At 54.1% G+C, this 14,449-nt stretch overlaps 1 protein-coding gene across 1 annotated transcript; it reads left to right on the top strand.

Annotated features, from left to right (window-relative positions):
* Window positions 1-225: 225 nt before the first annotated feature.
* On the top strand, window positions 226-13,493 carry KLHL21 (kelch like family member 21). Its single transcript, XM_066637413.1, has 4 exons — window positions 226-1,271; window positions 5,159-5,564; window positions 10,009-10,081; window positions 11,350-13,493. Exons 1-4 carry the CDS (start codon window positions 248-250, stop codon window positions 11,647-11,649), a joined length of 1,803 nt encoding a protein of 600 aa, XP_066493510.1. The 5' UTR covers window positions 226-247; the 3' UTR covers window positions 11,650-13,493.
* Window positions 13,494-14,449: the final 956 nt, after the last annotated feature.

The raw sequence follows: 14,449 nt of genomic DNA, 5'->3' as shown, positions 1-14,449 counted from the left end.
AACCCTGCAGGCCACTGCTAGGCCTGTCTACTCAGGAACAAGTCCCATTAGAGTCCTGGGGCTTCCTCCCGGGAAAGTGCGGACAGGATTGCAGCCCGCCTGCCCCGAAGCGAGTCCCAGGGAGTGCCCGGGGCTTCCTCCCAGGAGGGGGGGGCTGCGGGCGGGCTCCTTCCCGGGAGGAGGGGAGGAGCCGGCACGGGGAGGAGCGGAGCGCGGCGCGGCGGCGGCAGAGGCGCCGGCCGACGCGATGGCGGCGGGCGCGCCGTCGGAGGAGGAGGCGGCGCACGCGCTGGCAGTGCTGCGGGGCCTGGAGGCGCTGCGGGCGGAGCGGGCGCTGCTGGACGTGACGCTGGTGGCGGGCGAGGCCGAGTTCGGGGCGCACCGCGCGGTGCTGGCGGCGGCGTCGGGCTACTTCCGCGCCATGTTCGGCGGCGGGCTGCGCGAGGCGCGGGCGGCGCGCGTGCGGCTGCACGGCGTGGAGGCGGCGTGCCTGGCGCGGCTGCTGGACTTCGCGTACACGGGGCGGCTGGCGGAGCCCCCGGAGCCGGAGGCGGCCGAGCAGCTGCTGCGCGCCGCCGACCTGCTGCAGTTCCCGGCGGTGAAGGCGGCGTGCGGGGCGTGGCTGGCGGCGCGTCTGGCCCTGGAGCCGGCGGCGGCGCTGGAGCTGCAGGACTTCGCCGAGACCTTCGCCTGCGCGCCCCTGGCGGCCGCCGCGCGCCGCTGCGTCCTGCGCCACGCGGCGCGGCCCGACGGGGAGCTGGCGGCGCAGCTGGAGCGGGCGCCCCTGGCGCGGCTGCTGTCCTACCTGCGCGACGACGCGCTGCGCGTGCCCAAGGAGGAGGCCGCCTTCGCGCTGGCGCTGCGCTGGGTGCGCGCCGACCCCGCGCGCGCACCGCTCCTGCCGCAGCTGCTGGCCCACGTGCGCCTGCCTTTCGTGCGCCGCTTCGCGCTGCTCGCCCACGTGGAGGGCGAGCCCCTGGTGGCGCGCTCGCCCGCCTGCCGCCGCCTGCTGGCCGAGGCGCGGCTCTTCCAGGACGGCCGCCTCGACCGGCACGACCGCGCGCCCTGCGCCCGCCTGCGCCCGCGCCCCTCCACCGGCCTCGCCGAGATCCTGCTCGTGCTGGGCGGCTGCGACCGTGACTGCGACGAGCTGGCCACGCTCGACGGCCTCAACCCGCGCACTGGCCACTGGCGCTACCTGGCCGAGTTCCCCGAGCACCTGGGCGGGGGCTACGGTGCCGCCGCGCTGGGCAACGACCTCTACGTCACTGGTGAGGCGCGGGGCACCGGCGCGACCCTGCAGTCCTGCCCACGCTTACCTGGGAGTGAGCCCCGTTGACCGCAATGGGACTCGCTTCTGAGTAGACAGGCAGAGGCTTGGGCTGCAAAGCTGCCACCCGAGCCACACTTTCCTGGGAGTAAGCTCCATTGACTGGAATGGGACTTACTTCTGAGCAGGCATGCATAGGATGGGCTAAGAGTCTGTCCCCTGGGCCCTCTAGGGCTGCAGTCCTGCCCACACTTACCTGGGAGTAAACCCGGTTGACTGCAGGTGGACTGACTTATGAGTAGACATGCTTAGGATTGGGTTGCAAGGCTGCCATCCTAGCCACACTTTCCTGGGAGTAAGCCATATTGGCTATAATGGGGCCTTCTTTTGAGTAGACATGCATAGGATTAGGCTCAGCGGTCATCCCTTGGGTCCTCTAGGGCTGCCATCCTATCTATACTTACCTGGGAGCAAGCCCTATTGACTAGAATGGGACTTACATCTAAGTAGTCACTCATAGGATTGGGCTATAGGTCAGCATTGGCTAGGACCTCTGTGTCACTGATAAGTGCCTGCCCTGTAGTCAGCAGAAGCCCCACCCTCCCCAGGTACACTGCCAGGTGTGGACCTGGCCCTTCCCTGGGCAGAGAAGGGGAAGCACTGCCTGCCCCCTGGCCTGTGGGTGCCAACAGAGTCCATCCCTTGGGCCTTCTAGAGCTACAATCCTAGCCACACTTACCTGGGACTATGGACTACAATGGGACTTCTGAGTAGTCATGCACAGGATTGGGCTCTAGGTCAGCACTGGCTACAACCTCTACATCACCAGTGAGTGGCCACTCTGGGGCTGCCAGAAGCCCTTGCCCTCCCCATAGATGCTCTCAGGTTGTGTACCAAGGCAAGACGGGCATCTGTGCCTGTGGCCTGTGAATGCCTGACAGAGGCTATCCCTTGGACCCTCCAAGTCAGCATTGGCTACACAGGCTGGCAATGTCATTGGGCAGGCTTCTGTTCCTGGAGGTGCAGCCAGGGATTGAACCTGAACCTTCTGCCTGCAAAGCCATTGTGCTACTCACTGAGCTGAAGCCCCCTTCTCAAAGTGAGTTCCATGAAACGCAGGAAGCAGCTTGATGCTAAATCTGAGCCTTGATTTCTCCAGTTTGTTGTAATTAACTCAAGCTGGCAACAGCAGCTTTCTAGGCAGGATTTTTTTCCTGCCCCACCTTTGGATACTGCCAGGGAGTGAACTTTTTGCAACCAAAGCAGGGGCTCTGCCAGTGAGCCAGGCACCCTCCTGGGGAATGGTTGTTCTGATGCATGCCATGCAAGGAGTGATTGAAAATGCTAGTTTCTCCCCATGCAGAATTGCCTGACCTCAGAGGAGGGGGGAACGGAAGAGGCCACTGCCAGGGCACTGATTTCTACAGAGGTGTGGCAGGGAGCCTTTCCCAAGGGCAGGGAATCCCGTTGCCTTTGCTTTGAGGGCAGGTGTGGTTCATCCACAAAGAAGCTCTTGGCGGAGTCTGTTTGGAAGGAGGTAAAACCTCATGCAGAGCTGCAACAGGCAACCTCATCTGAGGTCAGGGGATTTGCCTGCTATTTGTACAGGGAAAGGCTGGATGATCCAGCTGCATCTTCCATGCTCCCTCTTCTGATGGCAGGCCATTTCCAGTCCCCAGTAGCTGATGGGAAGAAGGTCCTCATGCAGAGGCAACTTTCTCGCAGGGCAGGGACCACTGTTGTGACATTGCCTTGGCACCAATGGATTGACCTACTGCAGAGGCATGGTGGATAATTTTGAGCAGTGAGTTGTGTAGGGAAACGGGGGGGGGGGGCTCCTTTGCAGACAGAAACCCTTATGGATTATTCTGTTTTTCCTGGTGTGTAAACTGGTCTCATGTGGTGTTTGTGTAACGTTGGGAGGTGCAGTGTAAGAGGGCGAGCTGTGAGCCAGGAAGGCCCCATTGTGGCTCTTGCCTCTGCCAGGAACCAGCTGGGTGGTCCTGGGGCAAGGTCCTTCCCCCACCCTTACCACATGAGTCATGAAGACCCTGCCTTGCTCCTCTGGGATCAGGCAAGTTCCAGCAGTCACCTTAGAACTCCCCCCATTGCTACAAACACAGCCTGGCCAAAGCCACAGGAACTGTGTTTCATGCCCCTCGCTTAGGCTCCAGGTTCTGCTGCATGGGTCCCTCTGCAAGGGGAATGGGGCAGATGGGGGCTGCCAGGATTGGCATTCCTCAGCAGATGTCCAGTTGCTGCCTTGCTGGGCCCCTGCTTGCTTGTAGCAACTGGTGCTGTAACCAGAGTGCCTCCAAAGGGCTTTCTGGAAGGTATGTTGAGAAGCTAGAGGGAGGAATCTGTGTTTTGTGCAAAGCATTTCGCTTGCGGGGACGTGGGGGCTCTTTGGCACTTTGGACTTGCTGCCTTTGGGTGCACCCACCGCATAGGAAGGCCTTGAGGTTTTGGGCCTGGCAGTTGTGGGACCGTCTCTGTTTGTTTTGACAGCCTTCAGTGTTCTGACCTCGAGGGAGGTGAGTGCGCTTTGCTGTTGGCTGCTAGTGTTTTTCCTGGCCTTTCCAGCGCTTCCCGCCCCCCACTTTTGAGTCATGCTGTGGAAAGTTATTAATAGATCGGGAGATTGGAGCCAGCAAGGGGGATGCATGGCAGGAGGCGCTGGGGTGTGACGTGATGTCGCCCAAAGCCCTCGTTTTCTCGGCTTGGGGCCTGTTGTAGAGGAATTAAAAAATGCTTTGGTGCCTTTGCTCCTGGCGCCTGCAGTTTGGGGCAGGCATTTGTTGTTTGGAAAGCCAGCTTCTTTTCGCTGGAATTTATGCCTGTTCTGCCGTGATCGAGAGGAAGCCTGGAAAGTAGGGGTTGCAGTGATAAACACTACACAGCCCCACAGATGCCTCTCCTTGGCCCCACTGGCCATGGCTAGAAGCAAGGTCTTCCTGTCACTGGGGCAGGAATGTTCAGAGCTGGTTCACTCGCGAAGCAAGGGAGTGTGCTGCAACGGCCCCTAGCAGCTCAGAAGTAAGCCCCATGCATTTCAGTGAGACTTGCTTCCGGACCTAATCCTCCCTATAGGATGACAGGACTGGTAGCCCTCGACAGCCGCCAACATAGGCATAAAGCAGTTATGACAGGCTCTTGACAATGCAGAGACTTAAATTTCAGCATGAGCTTAAAATCTATATAAGATCACGAGGGTGACAATTCACCATTGGTGATGACAGTTTTGCTAGCAATACAAAGTGGATTAACCCAGTCTTGTGATTTTAACAAGCCATTGTCTTGATTGAGACCAGCAGAGCTCTGCCAAGGCTCATTATAACTTTTCCTTCAGTCCAATCAAACTCTAAAGGTTTCCTGTGTCACTTTAAGGTCTGTAGCAGAGTGTGAGGCCAAACTTTGTGTCTGTCTGGTGTCCTCAGCCAGTTGCTTGTGCCCTCTGTCTTGACTGCCAGAGAAAAGAGTTTCCTTTTGTATTTGATCAGAGGCTGGACTTCAGGCAAGCTTGGAGGGACGTTAGGATTTCTAAACACAGGGGTGGGTTTCTTTAATCCAACTTTAGTAAAAAGTGCAGTGATGGCCCAGTCCCTCAGGGCCGTTCCCTGTGCCTTGCATGTAAAAGGGCCCTGGCATCTCCAAGGACAAGCACTTGTGGCTTCAGGGCTGGGAAAACCTCCTCCTGAGACTTTCAGAAATGTCGTGGGTGGACAAGTGATCTGATGGGCTCTATGCTTGCTCCTTCTCCCTGGCTAGGGGCTTCCTCAGCGCCCCTCTCTAGGGCTGAGTGAGGTGGCCAATAGATTAACCTGCTTGCCACAAGCCCTGATCTGTGCATGAGAAGTCCTGACCCATGCAATGTTCTCTTGCCCACAGGAGGCTCTGATGGCTCCCGGCTGTACGACTCCGTCTGGAGATACAACTCCAGTGTGAACGAATGGACGGAGGTGTCACCCATGCTGAAGGCCCGGGAGTACCACAGCTCAGCAGTCCTGGATGGCCTTCTCTATGTGGTTGCCTCTGACAGCACAGAGCGCTACGACCACACGCTGGATGCCTGGGAGCCTCTGCAGCCGATGCTCTACCCCATGGACAACTGCTCCACCACTACCTGCCGTGGGAAGCTCTATGCCACTGGCTCCTTGGCTGGGAAGGAGTCCATGGTTATCCAGTGCTACGACCCAGAGACGGACCTCTGGTCCCTGGTGAACTGTGGACAGTTGCCCCCCTGGTCGTTCACGCCCAAGACGGTTGCGCTCAGCGGGCTGATGTATTTCGTAAGGTAGGAGGTGCCCTTGTGCAGAATCTAGATTGATTAGTAGCCCAGGGTTTAGCAGCTAGTAACAAGCAGTGGTTGCTCCCAAACCTGAGAAAGCTCAATACAGTCTGCAAGTAGAGGTCTAGGTGGGCAAGTTTTTAAACAATCCCAGCACCATAAAGGGCTGGTATCTTTGTGTGAATGTGTTTGCATGGGGGACATAATCGGCACCCTTTAAGCTGATTGGCATCATCATGTTGTGTGGTCTCTGTCATATTCTTGAGGATCTGGCTTAGGTAGGATGGGAAGGAGCTCCCATGTGTCTCCTTAGAAGAATGTATCTTCAGAACCTTGTGCCCACTGTAAGTTGGCAGAGTTGGTTTGCAGGAGGAGAGGGCAGGGAGCAGCTCCCCGGAATAGTTTGTTCCCTTTTGTGTAACTTTCCTCTGGACTGGGACTTCTTGGTGCCTTTTGTCCAGAGGGCCTTTGTTAATTCCAGCTCTGCTCACCTGAATGAAAAGACTTCCAGGCTTGTGAGTCCATCAGCTGATGAGGAACTGGGCGCCTGACCCAGGAGGAGCTGGAAAGAGCTCTCAGAAGTTGCTTGCTCTCCCACTGATTTGGGGGGGTGCAGATGGTGTCCAGGTAGATTTTTGGGCTTGTCTGTGGCTTGGTTGTCATCTTTGGCGAGGGATGGTGCTTCAGACCTGGTAATGATTCCCACAGCTGGCTTAGGATCCCCTTAGTGCTGATGTGTCTTTGTCGTGTCTGATGTCTGATTCTCTTGGGGGCCTGTGAACACAGTGCGGGGCCAGTGCCCTCAGGTTGGCTCTGGTAGCTGGCGGTTCCGCTGCTTCAGCCACCCGCAGGGCTTCCCAGCCCTTCCTATGTGTCCCTCACTTGCCTTTCCAGTGAGTAGGAGCATCTTTCTTGTTTCATTCCAGGGGAAGAGGAGGGGGCAAAGGCACCGGGAGGGTTTGTGGGACTCTGCTGCAGCTGTCAGAGCCATTTGCTGTGATGGGCAACCTTGTTGCCTTGCAGAGGCTGGTGGCATGGCACTGCAGAGGATCTTTTGTCCTCTTGAAGCAGGACCATCTTTGGTGGGGGGGGGGCTGGCCCCAATTGCTCTGGCACCTGAAGTAGTGGCCACATTTCCCCTCTTTTTTTTTTTTTGTAAACCGCATGCGGAACAGGCTTCCCCTGTCAAGACCTCCAGTGTCTGCCACATTTTCAGAACAGGCTGGAGAGGAAAATGCTGGGAACTGATGAGGAAGTCCACTTTCCGGCAGCCTCTTGAGAATAGGCAGCAGAGGAGAGGTAGTGGTAAGAGGAAAGTGTGGCCTTGTTCCAGCTGCTCTCCTGGAAGGGCATCATTTGGAACAGGATTCCAGTGGTGCTCTACAGTTGCTTGTATAAATGTTGGAACATCTGGTTGATTTATGTCTTAAGCCGAACCTCCCTGTTCAGAAGCAGCCTACCTGTGAACACCAAATATTAGAGACAGGCCACCAGTAGAGGTTATTGCCTTCAAGCCCTGTTTTGTGGACTTCCTTTTGAGGCACCTGGCTGGCCACTGTGGAAAGCAAAACCCTGGCTTAGATGTGAGCCAGCTGGGCTTCCTTAGTGTTCTTTGGTTTGGCTCCAGTGATGGACTTAGGCATGCCTGCTGGAGTCTTTTTCTTTGAGTGACAGGTCCCCATGCCGTATCACAAACTGCTTTGCAGACAGAGATGCTCAAGCCCTCCTCTCCTCCACACTTCCTCTTCTGATTTGTCCCCTTCTTTCTTTTCCAATTCAAGGAGTGGAAGCGTGTGGCCAGACAGAGGAGGCAGGTTCAGTCTGCTTCTTAAGTGGGCCAGCCCTCCAAGGGGAGAACTGGGAATTTGTGTTCCGGAATTCCTTTTTGGACATATGGGATTTCTCCCCCCCCTTCCCTGAAGCCTCACTGGAATGAGCAGTTGCTTCCCTGCAGGACTGAATGACTTTGCTTTTGGCAGCCATTGCTGAAGAGATTCCAGCCAGACCAGGGCAGGTGATGGGATCCTCCAGAGCTGGCCATGAAATACTTGACATTCTTGCAGAGCCAGAGAAAGCTGGCTCTCCTAGCTGCGGGCTGGGAGCTGGAGGCGGATGTTCCCAGGGCCGTTTTAGAGAATATCTGCCGACTTTGGGTGCAGCATTTGGGGACCTTGCTGTCCAGATTTCCCTTTAATAAAACATACCCAATACCGCTGCCTACAGTCTTGCATGCATTATGTAGAGGAAGTTAACAAATGTAAATCCTGATCTGTTGTTGCTGCCGATTCATGGGGGGGGGGAGCAGTGGAGGCAGCTCTATAGCAAATTCTTGTTTCTGTTGCTTTGCTGGCTTCCTCCCTGCTGTTCAGGGTCGGCACAGTGCGTATCTGTTACCACTGACACTCCCCACCTGTTGCTGTCATGCGCCCTGTTTACAAGCGTAACAACTGGCGGGAGACTTGTGCAACTGGAGCATTGCTGGAGAACCTTCCAGGGGAGGCCTCTTCCCTACACTCTCTCAAAATAACAGCCAGCTTCTCGCCTCCTCACCCCGCTCCGCCCCCTCTCCAGGGCTTGGCTGCACACTCCACAAATGCGATTGGCTTGTACAGCACAGACCTTGGCCTGCGGGTGTTCCTGGCTTGAACCACAAAAGATTGAAGGGGGCGGTAGTGGCAGTGCAAGTCTTCCAGGAACTGTTGGCTGGGAGGGGTGGGGGGCAGTATTCTCCTTCGTCCCTCCTTGGCTGATAGCACAATGGAAAGACAGAAAGCAGGCAGCCACCCTTGCAGGAGCCACGGTGTAGAAGGTCCTGATGGTTGCCAGCTCACAGAATGTGGAGAAGCTTCTCTGTCTCAGCTTAGTGTGATTAATCATTTGTGTCCCTTAAAGAAAGGGTGGAACCCTGTTTTCTTTGAGCATTATAACAACTGTCCAGACTGGAACAGTCTGCCTTGTGTGGTGGTGGGCTGTCCTTCATTGGAGGTTTTCATGCAGTGGCCAGTCGGGGATGCTAAAGTTGCCTGTGCTGAGCATGGAGTGGGCCAGATGACCTCTAAAGTTCCTTCTAGCTTTTAACAGTCTGGGATTATGTGGTTCCCAGCCTGCTTGTGTGGAGGGCTGTGCAGGGCTGTCACCCCAGGATTTAAGATCCATCTCTCACCTTTGTCACAAGAGGTCTTTTCATTTATCAACACATTCTGGATGGGCGAGAAAAGGTGCCTTCTGTTCACATGGGGCATTAGGCAACCACTTGGTTCAAGTGCCATGCTGGAATATGGACAGTGTAGACGTGTCCTTGTTAGGGTGGTTGTCATAACTTTGATTCCAGCTCTATAAAACAACCTTAGAATTCCGCTCTTTGGGGAAGGTGTGACGTTCACAGTTGGCTCTGCCTTTTCTCACACTGCTTGTTTCTGCACAAGGAGAAATTCTGGGGAGGACAAACAGGAGGTCTTCCTCCTTGTTCTCTCATTCGTAGCTGGTTCTTGTAGCTCTGCATGATGTGCATTTGCTCAGGCAAAGCATGATTGGTCAGTGTGCACCTCCAACCCTCCTCCTGCATGTACACGTATGGGCAGGCAGCTCCTGTGTGTACACACATGAGAGAGGAGTCTGGTAGCCATGTACAAGAAACAGTCAGAGGGCCAGATTGGAGGCCCCCCTCCCCGGCCTTCCTGTGCCCATCTTAGTGTGAGCAGGGAAGGGGGGTTCCTTTGCCACCCCTTTTGCGTCTCAAGTTCTTTGAAATTCCCCAAAACTTTGCTTCTTGCAGTATCATTTTAGGTTGGTGGAGGGTGGAGTTTGCTGGTGGAGTTTGGAGCGTTTTGTGCTTATATTTGCAACACACACGGACCAGTGGAGAAAGGGGTCCAGGCACCCACCCTTGAGCATCCTGTAGGTGGGTTTTTGACAGTGACTTTGCTTTGACCCCAGAACTCATTTATTTATGCTGTCAAGGCAGCAGAATCCCCAAGGATCTTTCAAGGGAATGGCTGGAGCTCCAGGGAAGGGCCCCTGAACCTGCCTTGGCAGCATCTCCTCCAGGCAGGCCTGGGAAAGACCCTTCATTGTCTGGAACTCTGGAGAGAGATGACCAGACAGGGCTGGGGTAGAGGGAGCAAATCTTGGGAGGAGTCAGCTTTGTTTCTGCATTCTTGAGATGAGAGAGGAAGCCAGGGCTCAGTAGAGTTGCTTGCCAGATTGCTTGCATGCGTGGGGATCCAATCCTTACTCTTTTTTCTGGCCAGCAGGGATGCACAGTCTTGTTACCTTAGCTGCTCCCAGAGGAACGCGGAGCTCTTGATACAGCTTTCTGTGGCAAGCATTGTAGGGCTGGGCCAGTGGCAATCCGTGGCCTGTTTGGAAGCGATACTGAGTAATGGGCTGTGCCTTTGGAGCTGCCACCCAGTCCTCTCAAAACCTTCTCTTTCTTTGCTTTCTTCTGCAGAGATGACTCTGCTGAAGTGGACGTCTACAACCCAGTGAAGAATGAGTGGGACAAAATCCCTCCGATGCTCCAGGTAGGGCTCTCAAAATCTTTTCATGACAGCTTTTACCATAAAGGGGGGGAGCTGTTGCAAGTCTAGGTTTTCGGAGTGATTCAGGATAGGACCTGCGAGAGGCCTTGATGAGGTTAATGCCTGATGTTGAGGCCTCTGGTTGCCCAGAGGAATGTACGTGAAACCAGAGAATCTAAAAATCTTGTGGCTGCTGTTGCGGGGGCAGGGAAGAAGACCTTTTTGTCATCAGCTTTACCTTGGAAGTTGTGGATGCTGAATCTGCAGCCAATGAGCTTTTACTTAGACCATTGGCCCCCAAACTTGGCACTGCCACAGCGCCCCACCCTGCTGCCAGCGCAGAGCTCGGCACCCAGAAGTAATCAGCAGTGATGTGATGACATCTTAGCTGCTCAACTTCCATATTCAAGACAGTGGCACAACAACAGTAAGTGCCTCAGGGCATTCAGGAGGGCTTTTTGTCCAGCAGACACTTTGTGCAGGGAGCTTTGTCCACTGAGTCTCTTTCTGCCATTTTCAGTGTTGCGTTGGGTGCTTGCTGCCGGTCGGCGAGTGTCCCGCAACACCCCTGCACATTCACTGCGCCACGCCCAGGAGCCACACCTTGCAGATAGGGGACCACTTTCTTAGACTCTAAGAATAGATGGTCACAGTGTGACCAGGCCGGGGGGGGGGTAACCCCAGCTCACACCTAAGCCCAAACTATGGGTTGTTACCATATGACCAATGCTGAATTGCATTGGGTTAGCATTTAGGTTGCTTCAAGGCTGATGAGTTTCGACAGCATTGGTACCTGGTTGGTAAATCCTTGACATCTAGTTGTCCTTGAGATAAATTTTGCATATAAGAAAAAGGCCACCATTCTAAAGGGGAAAGTTGCTAGTGTGTCCTAGTGTGCTTCTTTAGGAGAGGCATCCCCAATCTCATGCAGAGGATGAAATGCCTCTTCTAAGGTGGCTGCTGCTATTTGAATTTTTCTTTTGTAAACTCTTCTTAAAGAAAAATTGAACGTTAAACATTTCAAAATTTGCTCACTGTTTTGAAGTATGTTCTTAATTAAAATGTTTCTTGGGCTGCAGTTCATCATGTGTCTGCCTGGGAGTGAGCCCTTTTGAAAAGGGTGGGACTTCTTTGAAGTAAACAAGCACACGGCATTGGTTTTCAGAGGCCTTTTGCAGCATGAACACAAGGCCTTCCTGGGGCTGCGTGCATGCACCTCCGTGGAGCAATGCCAAGGTTGGTTACATCTTTCTTACTTTTGCTGCTTCCAGGTGCACGTTGGGGGAAGCTTGGCAGTCCTTGGCGGAAAGCTCTACGTCTCGGGTGGCTACGATAGCACCTTTGAACTTTCAGGGATGGTGGAGTGCTACGATCCAGAGACGCGCACCTGGAGCGTGGCAGGCCAGTTGCCGGAGCCCATTTTCTGGCACAGCACCGTCAGCATTTTCCGCCAGTTCATGCCAGAGATGTCTGAAGAGGATGAAGAGCTCCCCTTGGATAATGCCGCCAGCCTCAACCAGCAACGGCAGAACCGAAGCCTGCAGGATCAGAACCTGAATGAGCTGCATTAGCGGTTGGGAAGCTTGGCCTGGAGTGAGTCGCTGCTGGAGGAGACAGGCAGGTGGGGGGTGCAGAGTAGACCGCTTGCCCAAGACCGTGTGGTCAGAGATGAGGTCTGTATGGCTGTTGGCATTTTATGTGGGGGTGAGCACCCCTCAAGCTGTCCCTTTGTCTGGGGAGGGATGAACTATGGCAGTAAATTCCCGCAAATACCACTTTAGAGAGAATGAATGAGAGACTTCCTCCACTGTTTTGTCGCAGGGAGTCGCACGGGAGCTGCAGTTCCTCAGTAGGAACACTTTCCCAGTCATCTTTGTAATGAGAAAAGGTGACAGTGTTTGAAGCTTTGTAATTTGGGAAAGGAAAACCAACACAGTGGGGACATGCCTGGCAGAGCTTCTCCCAACCATCCATCCCCAACTCATCTGCAGCTGTCCTGCCTGCACCCTGTCCAGTGCTCCCCCAAGCTCAACTGCTCACCCCCACATGGCTCCTGCATTGCTGAGTGAAGCTGTGCGAATGGCTCTGCTTGGTGCTAGGCCCAAGGGGGCCACAGCCTGGAGGCAGAGGCAAGAGTGCCTTGTTGGCTCTTCTGATAGGCCCTTTCCACAGCCTGGTTGTTCTTGATCCTTCCTCTGCTTTCAGGAAGGCATTCTCCAAATGCCTCTCCTTCTAGGGGAAGGACGTCCTTCCAGCAGGTGATAAGGAGGCAGCAGGAGGGGGCTTCCAAGGGGAGGCTGCTTGCCCTTTCTTGTTTGGGCCTCCACTGATATTCTGAAGAGCGGTTGATAAGGTGACCAGTACGGATAAACATTGAACAAGGGCAAGTTCTGTTGTTTCAGGGAACCACTTTTGCTGGGCACGCGGCTGGCATGGCTGAAGAAGGGCTTTGGGGAGGCTCTGTTCTGATTGTAGCTTGGTGTCCTTAAATCGGGACGCCCAGGTTTGGCAAGGAGGATCCCCATTTGTAGCTCACACTTTTAGGATCTCCCTGCCAGGGCCTTGCTGGAATGCAGCTTGAGCCTAGGTATAATTGGCATCAAGCCTCAGCACCAAGCAAGATGCGACTAGGTGCTTGCCCTTTCCGGATGGCACCAAGGGCAAGCCAAGCCTTGTGGGAGCACACAACACAGTTGGCTGTGTGGTCCCAGAAACACCTTGCTCATAACTAAGCAGGAGCATGATTGGCTGTTTGTCTGATTCCCTCCCATTGGCCACAATCTGCAACAGAAGGGGGTGGTGGCTGGGGGCCAAGGGTTTGCCTGTGCTACTGAAATGGGTGTGTGAGTGCCAGTCCCTGGGGGCATGTTGCATCAATAGCTGTTGCTTCTTCTCTTCCGCTACTGCCATGCAGGGGCTGGCACTCTCCTTTTTGGTGAAGGTGCCATGACCTTGTTCTCCTTGCCCTCTTCATCTGATAGGCCCCTCTGTGCCAAGAAGCCCCTTGCCCACCCCTCAAACACTGAAATCCTAACCCCTCCTTCCTCCAAGCAGTTCAAGGGGAGGACACCCTATACACAGCTGATCTGTCTTCTCCTCTGTGTCGGCTGTTGCCTATGTCTTGTTTTGTATCACTTAATCTGCAAAGTTAAGTATTTTGTGCTGGGCTGTTTAAAGTCTATTAATAGGTCCTGGGCAGCTACTGGGTCTGCATTATCTTGGACATCCTAAAAGTTGGTGGAATCGTTTTCTATTTATTTGACTTGTAATATAGGTGTTGTGTTTGGCCTGAAGGATTGTGTGACACTCTTTGAAGCAAAGGAATTGCTTATATTTTGTAAGGTTGGTTTTCTCTCCCACCTCCCCCTTTTTAAACTTGAAGGTCTATTGTTAAATAAAAGGTGTGTGTTAAATACTTCTTTGTGTTATGAAAAGGAGTCTCCAGGTTGCAGAGAGAGAATGAGAAAAGAGGCTTTTGTTGGAACACATTATCCAGGCTCTCTTTTGCCCATTTCTACAATGCTCCTGTTAGTGGGGCAGGACCGTGCTGCAGTCGGATGGGGGCCTGAAAGTGACCATGCAGTCTGGCTCTTCTCTCCTCCAGCTCCTGCAGTTCACAGGACTGCCCCCCTTTAATTCCCAACACAGGCAGGAGAACTTTGTAGCTTTTGGGAGCTCTGCCTAATCCTGGGATCCCAGCCCTCTACTCTCCCTTGAGCATACCATCCATTCCTCTCTGAAATCTACATTGAGGAGATTATTCAGAGTATTATCTGAATAATACGCTGAAATTAATAGTGAGGGCAAAGATTGCTGCTGCTTCTTGGGCTGCTCCAGAGCCACTCTGACCCCAAATGCTCTCCTCCAACTCCCCTGCCCATGGGAATGCCCTGCCAGCTAGTGCTAATACAGCCCACCTTTCTTGTCCTAAAATATACTCGAGCAAGGATAGCCAGTTTGTCTCACTTTTTCCAGAAAGGACTGCAGGGTCAGAACTGGCTTCAGAAAGCAACTGCCCTGCTGGTGGCTAAGCACCCTCAGAAAGCTGGAACTCAGAGCTTAGCAATTCTGGATCACAACTGCATACAGAACATAGTCCTGACAAAAGTATGGAATATCTTGCTTAAATAGCATCTTCCTTGTGAGCACAGCAAAGGAAACTGTACTCCTCCTCACTGAACAGATAAAATTGCTTCATAATCTGATCTGTCTTAAAGAAAGTTAGCAATGACAGGGTGGGGATCTTAAGAGTAGCCATGCTTGGTCAGGCCTAAGCACACTGAGAGGTAATTTTGGATTTCTTCATAATCTGTTATGGTTTTCACCATCCTGAAGAGATTTGTGTCTTCTGCAACCATCACCACCTCATTT

This window comes from Tiliqua scincoides, chromosome 9 (assembly GCF_035046505.1).
Source record: "Tiliqua scincoides isolate rTilSci1 chromosome 9, rTilSci1.hap2, whole genome shotgun sequence".
In the NCBI taxonomy this organism is placed as follows: domain Eukaryota; kingdom Metazoa; phylum Chordata; class Lepidosauria; order Squamata; family Scincidae; genus Tiliqua; species Tiliqua scincoides.
Note: the sequence above shows the minus strand (reverse complement) of the source record. Positions and strands in the feature narration are given on the sequence as shown.

Bases quoted from the DNA above. Each gene is read 5' to 3' on its own strand.
- KLHL21 (XM_066637413.1), top strand. From the start codon at position 248: ATGGCGGCGGGCGCGCCGTCGGAGGAGGAGGCGGCGCACGCGCTGGCA. The intron at 5,565-10,008 runs GTAGGAGGTGCC...TTTCTTCTGCAG, and splicing joins GGGCTGATGTATTTCGTAAG to AGATGACTCTGCTGAAGTGG. The intron at 10,082-11,349 runs GTAGGGCTCTCA...TGCTGCTTCCAG, and splicing joins AAATCCCTCCGATGCTCCAG to GTGCACGTTGGGGGAAGCTT.